Source organism: Vigna angularis, chromosome 11 (assembly GCF_016808095.1).
Source record: "Vigna angularis cultivar LongXiaoDou No.4 chromosome 11, ASM1680809v1, whole genome shotgun sequence".
NCBI lineage: Eukaryota > Viridiplantae > Streptophyta > Magnoliopsida > Fabales > Fabaceae > Vigna > Vigna angularis.
Window position 1 is genome coordinate 5,501,379 of NC_068980.1, and position 6,645 is coordinate 5,508,023.

The window sequence follows — 6,645 nt, forward strand, 5'->3', positions numbered from 1 at the left end:
GATTCTCCAACAACAACTCTAGGTTCTCATCTTTTTTCCAGGGGCTCTGGAAGAAAGGGGGACGACATTCAGCATGCAGATGGGGACGGAAGAACTCTCTCATATTGTTTTTGTTTCTTGGAGAATGTTGCCTTGAGAGAGGAGAACTGCACCCAGCCCACACCTCAGTACACATCCAGCTGCCATATACTTCTCAGACGGACTCTCTCACCATTGGCTCTTGGTCTTTGGAACGTTGCTTTTGGAGATAGGAGGACTGCATCCAGTTGCCAACTTGGAGGCGCACGTTCACTAGCCACCGCGTACGTACACATCCAGCTGCAAATGGTTTCGCTTGGAACGTCTTTGGAGAGCTTGGAATGAGAGGTTGAAGCAGCACTGCATCCAGCTTGGAACGTTCTCTAATATTAATTTTATATTTTCAGGTATAGAAAGTTGAAGCAGCACTGTATCAAATCCAATTTTTAAACAATTTAAGATAGGATATTTTAAATCTATTTAAACTGATAATTGTCAACACCCAATTTCGTCCGGATTGACTAATAGATTTGTTTTATTCATGAGTGTAAAATAAAAATAAAAAAATAAAATAAAAATAAAATTAAAACATAACAATAAAAAAAAGAGCGTTCGTCCTCCACCGTTCGTCCATTGCCTTGTTCGACCGTTCGTCCATTAATTCCTTTACGACGTTCGACAATTCTCAGCTTCAACCGTTCGGTCATAGTGTTTTAGTGAACGTTCGGTCTTCATTTGAACGTTCGGTCTTGGTGAATTCTCATTTGAACGCTCGGTCTCCATGATGTTTCTCTTCAGCGTTCGGTTTTGAGTGTTCAGTGCTCAGCAAAATAGCGTTCAATCACATTATGTGAACGCTCATTCGGTATGCTTACTCTCGGTTGAACGTTCGATCTTGATGGGCGTACTTCCAAACAGTATATAATAGGTGTTAATCTGGTACCGTTCGGTCAGGCTTTGATTTGATACTGTTCGGTTAGGTGCTGATGTGATACCGATCGGTCATGTGTTGTGATCTTTCGGCCAGGGTGCAAAACGTTCGTCCCAGTGGTATCCGGTTTAATAATGTTTGATCATATTTGTTTTTAGGTGGCGAGCGTTCGGTTTTGGCATATTGATATGCTAGTGATTTTAACGCTCGGTTTTGGCGTTTTGGTAACTCTTAAGCGTTCGACCTGGATCAGAGGTTTGTGTATGGTCGTTCGTCATACAGCGTTCGGTAGCAGATCCCGTATTGCCCGAGCGTCCAAAAGTAGTGGTGGCTGCGTTTTTAAATTTGTTTTTAAATTTGTCTGAGCATTACAGCGAGGATTCCCACTTTCAACTGCCAAAAATGTCTGCCATTAACCGTCCTCCGAAAATGTCCACTCACAGTATGGGTTTCTGCAAGAAGAGAATATTTTTTGGCTGAGTATGGGTTTCTGAAAGAGAGAATCATTTTTTTTGCTGGCACTTTCACTTTTGGGTTGTCATACACGAGTGCCCATCTTGCACCTCTGTACAGATTCCATCTGTAAAGCCTGCTACACCACTACAACACTCTCGATGCTGGGAGAAGAGGATTTTACAGAAAAGGGGAGACTCACCAAGAAAGGGGGCGGGAACGCACTTACTAAAGGTTACGAAAAAGGGAGGAGAGGATCGGTTTTTTTCCTAGGAACAAGAGAGATCAATCCAAGGAGGGAGGAGAAACAGAGACTGGTTACTGGAAAAAGAAGGTCAGCCACAAGGAGAAAGAATCCATCGATACGTGTCCTATCACTTTGGCGTAGTATAGAATTAAGGTCCACTATCGGTTTTGTGTCACTCCATGCCTGCAACCGCAACTACAATTCATTTTCAAACAATAAAACCATCATACCCTATTTTCAAAGAAAGTTATAAGTTTTGATAATATTAAATATACTTACATTCTTGTAACCTTCTTCTTTTGTGCAATCCATGACTACCAATCCAACAAAATTACAACAACAATGTAAGATTAACCAAAGAACATGTATACAAATCAATAACACAACAAAATCCACTTGGGAGACGTATCATACATAACCAAATCCATCCACAAACAACATCATCCATGTATTAAACATTCATTCCACTGAAAAAACAAAAAAAAAACCAACCTTGAGTGAAGACGACGTGTGGCGGTTGGAACAGAGACGATTGCCTAAGGTGTGGGTGGGACTGACAACCCGGAAAACCCCTCTTTTTGGTCCACCGAACAGTCCACACTCCGACGATGCTCCGGCGGCACTCCGACGGCACTCCGGGACAAGGCCGGAGCAGCTGGGACGAAGCGACACCTTGAACGCGCCCCTAAGTCGCTGGGCCGGAACGGACGGAACACGATGACGTGTTCGCTTCAAGCGGTCGACGTCGGAGCTGCGACGGCCGTGAAACGGAACCGGCTGGACGGGTTGAATATCTCCGACACGGCCTTAAACGTTGTCCGCCGGCACTCCGGCAAGCACTCCGTCTCTCTCTCGCTCGAACTCCCTTTCTCCAACTCTCTCAGGCTCTCTCTCTAGGTCACAGCCTCCCTCTGAATGTTCGCGCCGCTTCTCTCTCTACAATGTTGGAAATGAATTTCAAATTTCAAACGCAACTTCTAACCCCTGCCCGACCCTTGCCACGTCAGATTTGAACAGCTTTTTCATTAAAAACGTGGACCGCTTACATTTAGACACGTGTCCCGTGTCTAAATGTTGTCAAATGAAGTTGTTCAAGTATCATTTTCCTAGATTATATAGTCTTTCTAGAAAATGAATTCAAAAATTATTAATTATTTTATGGACGTGATAGATTATTTTACCGATGGAAAGGATGAACTAATAATTAGAAACATAAAGTCCATATTTAATAAAAAAATCGTTATTATTATGTAAATTAATATTATTAAAATATTATTAAAAAGAAAAGAAATTCTACCCAAATCAATTGAACTGACATGTGTTACTTTCAATTTTTGTTTGCAGGGATTTTAAGGCCATTGATGGATAGTGCGTGAGAAAGGGATTCAACTCAACAAACATCTATTTGAATTGATTGGAAGCACATCCAAACACTCCCTTAATTTTTTGTTCAAAATTAAATTTTAAGAAAACTATAAAGAAGTATCTAGAAAGATCTCTACTCCACCATATTTTGGCTTCTCCATTTCACTACAAATCCCCAATTACTCAAACCCTAATCAGCAGAGAAGAAGTGTAACCGCATCTGAGCTTTGTGGTTGCGGCAATGGCGGAACACTTGGCATCGATATTCGGAACGGAGAAGGACCGGGTGAATTGCCCGTTCTACTTCAAGATCGGCGCGTGTAGGCACGGGGATCGGTGCTCTCGCCTCCACACGAAGCCGAGCATAAGCCCCACCATTCTGCTCTCCAACATGTACCAGCGCCCCGACATGATAACTCCCGGCGTCGACGCCCACGGCCACCCCATCGACCCTCGCAAGATCCAGGACCACTTCGAGGAGTTCTATGAGGATCTCTTCGAGGAGCTCTCCAAGTACGGCGAAATCGAAAGCCTCAATGTCTGCGACAACCTCGCCGACCACATGGTATGTTCCCTCACCCTGACCTAATCCTAATCCCAACCCATCATTTTCTCCATTTGTATTACAATTGACCGCTGTCGTTTTCAGGTGGGGAATGTATACGTTCAGTTCAGAGAGGAGGAGCATGCTGCCAATGCTGTTAGAAACCTCACTGGAAGGTTTTATGCCGGTTAGTTATATCCTTTTCTTTTGGTTCTCTGCAATTTCTCATTCATTCTGTATTTCTGAGGTTCATCAATGCACGCCATTGTGTCTCCGTAGTCTGAATATTGAGTTATTTTGGTGGTTTGTTTGGGTGCAGGTAGGCCAATCATCGTTGATTTTTCGCCGGTGACGGATTTTCGAGAAGCTACTTGCAGGCAGTACGAGGAGAATACATGCAACCGCGGTGGCTATTGCAACTTCATGCATTTGAAGAGAATTAGCAGGTAGAACTTTGGTTTTGGTGTTTAGGTTCTTTTTTTTTTCCTTGAAGGTGTGGTGTGTGTTGGTTACATGTGTTCGGAGGAGCCTTCACAAATTCGGATGACACTTTATTCTGAAACCTAATTAGTAGAAAAACTCAGTATAAAAATCCAATTCAAAAGCTATTAAAGTCGCTTCAACCCAAAACTAATTATAGACTTGATCATGAACATCGAATTAAACATGCAAACGTTTGCCTATGGTCGTGGTAGCGAATATTTCAATGTGATTCTGGATCTAGTGTGAATCCAAACATGCTAAAAAATTTAAAACTTATATTTTTCTGATCTATGCTGTTTACAGGGATTTGAGACACCAATTATTTGGGAAGCACCATAGAAGGCACAGCAGAAGCAGAAGTAGGAGTCCTTACAGGCATCGGAGCCATGAGGAGCGGTCCCATCGTAGTCATAGCAGAAAGCACGATGATAGGGACCACCATCACGAGAGTCGAAGCAGGAGACACAAGAGCACGAGTCCTGAGCATAGGAGAGGAAGAAGTCGAAGTCCTGGTCGTAGGAGGCACCGTAGTCCAGTTAGAGATGGCAGTGAGGAGAGGCGTGCCAGAATTGAGCAGTGGAACAGGGAGAAGGAAGAGCAGGATCCTGGAAACAAGACTAAAGCTGTGGACATCGACAATGGTAACAGTGGGCACTCTCTTAAGGCTAGCAAATTTCATGGGCATCAGCATCAAGAGCAGGAACAGCAATCTCCAAATGAGGCTTATTGATCTGCATATGTTATTATGGTTTGTGTTCTGTCCCTTTTGTTTGCCTATTCATTTAGATCTAGGCAGGATTTCTTTTTCTGGAATAGACCCACCCACAGGATAAATACTGCTCACCACCCATTTTCCACTGTGCAGGTGGTGCAGGTGCACTTCTCTAATATATGGAATGTGTTTCCTTCTTCCTCCCTCCCCTTCTTTTACACTTTTTGGATTTTTCATTTATTTAGACGTGATATGTGATTGCATATTGATGTTTTGAAACTTACGTATGTTAGGTTATTCTTAACATTTCATTGTTCTGAACTATGTTTTCAACAATCCTTCTGCTTTGTTTGATCACCCTTTAGTGGTAGAATTTACTAGAAATACTGATCAGCTGAGCCTTTTTCTTGTTTCTATTGTATCGAAGATCAGCTAAAAGCTCTGGAATATGTTCTTTTTCCTGCTTTTTGCTGTTTACAAGTGTCTAATAATCATCCAGCCAAGAATTTTCTTTAGGATCTGTGAAAAAAATTGTTTTTCTGTCTTTCATTCCTTTTGATTTTATCAAAGGTCTTGTAATTTTTTCACACTTCCCTGTTTCACAGATTTAAAAATAGCCTTGTGGTGTTCTTAGCTAATATAGTTCTTTAATCCTCTTTGATAATTTGAGTTTTGTTACTATTTCCGTGGTCATCTTCTGTCACTAGAAATTAGCTAATTATTAATATTCAACGGGTCTCGTTCCTGTATGCATGTTACACTGGTTCATTTGCATTTGTTGATCCACAGTATACATCATTTTACTATCAGGTACACTAATCAACACCATACATGAAGACTAATGAACGACCGGTTTCAACTCTTTCGTAGGGGTTTTTAATTCAATTAGTTATTCTTTTATTTTGGTCCGTGGAAAATTGAAACAGTATGATGTTACGCTGTTATGAGTTTTGCAGGTTCAGGTATCCCTGCATATAAAGAAACGAAGTTAATTCCAGTTTACCATGGAATGTGTACAGGTTGATTCTTCTTGGTATGCTCTTTGGAGGATGTTTTAATGAGTCTTTGAGCTGGCAACTAATCGTGTAGGAGTAGGATGAATGAGAAAACTTCTGTCATTTGCAGGCTGAGGAAGATCCTTTTCTTTTCTTTTATGGAATATTAGTATGTGTATTGGTTACCGACTTTTGAACATGATTTCCCGTTTCTAAAATTGTTTCTTTTACCAGACGACTATCCTTATTTTATTTCTTTTTCTTTTTTTATGTTCCTTGGAGTAAAAATGGATAGAATTTATAAAATAAATAAATTTTATGACTATGAAATGATAAATTATTATTTAGTAATAATTTGATCAGTATATAATTCGATTATTTTCATTCAGGTCTAGAAAATGTCTATTTTTTTTTTCAGGATCTCGCGTAATTACTATACGACAGTTGTTTTTTTCTTATGTTTTGTAGTATCTTCTTTCATAGAATACTATAATGTAGCATACCGCTTACGGAAATGTCTAATGCATAATTAGAAATAACAATGTAATTCGAGCCAGTTTTCTGGAAATATCAACACGCCAGAATTTTAAGAATAAATTTTTTATGAACAAAATTTTTATGCGTCGGTTATTCTAAGACAATAAAAGTAGGCTAAAATAATGGAATGCAAGCTTTTAGATTCAGTTACTGTAAGAATTTCAAAATTGAGGCCAAACTTTAATTAACTAAATCTTGAATAGTTGTTAGTGTAATTTTACTGTCAATTCACCTAAAACAAAATACCCAAGTTTTAGTTTACATTTTAATTCTTAAAAGTTAGATGACGAGGAATAGATTTATTAGTTAGTTGTCATGTCTCTTGTTATATGGGTCTATTATTTTACGTATAAATCATTA

The 6,645-nt window shown here is 40.0% G+C and overlaps 1 protein-coding gene across 9 annotated transcripts; it reads left to right on the forward strand.

The window, feature by feature from the left end:
* Positions 1 to 3,033: 3,033 nt before the first annotated feature.
* LOC128193320 (splicing factor U2af small subunit B-like) lies at positions 3,034 to 5,981 on the forward strand. 9 transcript variants are annotated; one of them, XR_001832637.2, is made up of 6 exons: positions 3,034 to 3,579; positions 3,664 to 3,745; positions 3,878 to 4,004; positions 4,345 to 4,789; positions 5,564 to 5,619; positions 5,710 to 5,981. XR_001832637.2 is itself a non-coding variant. In XM_017569569.2 (5 exons), the coding sequence occupies exons 1-4, from the start codon at positions 3,256 to 3,258 to the stop codon at positions 4,769 to 4,771; spliced, it is 960 nt and encodes a 319-aa protein (XP_017425058.1). In that variant the 5' UTR covers positions 3,034 to 3,255; the 3' UTR covers positions 4,772 to 4,789; positions 4,907 to 5,981. The 9 variants fall into 9 exon arrangements, 5 of the variants coding, with proteins under 5 accessions (XP_017425058.1, XP_017425059.1, XP_017425061.1 ...); XR_001832638.2 differs by having other exon boundaries at positions 5,773 to 5,981; XR_001832635.2 differs by having other exon boundaries at positions 4,345 to 5,619.
* The last annotated feature ends 664 nt before the right edge of the window (positions 5,982 to 6,645 follow it).

Coding starts and splice junctions, on each gene's coding strand:
- LOC128193320 (XM_017569568.2), top strand. CDS start 3,256: ATGGCGGAACACTTGGCATCGATATTCGGAACGGAGAAGGACCGGGTG. Junction 3,580..3,663: donor ACAACCTCGCCGACCACATG/GTATGTTCCCTC, acceptor TGTCGTTTTCAG/GTGGGGAATGTATACGTTCA. Junction 4,005..4,344: donor CATTTGAAGAGAATTAGCAG/GTAGAACTTTGG, acceptor TGCTGTTTACAG/GGATTTGAGACACCAATTAT.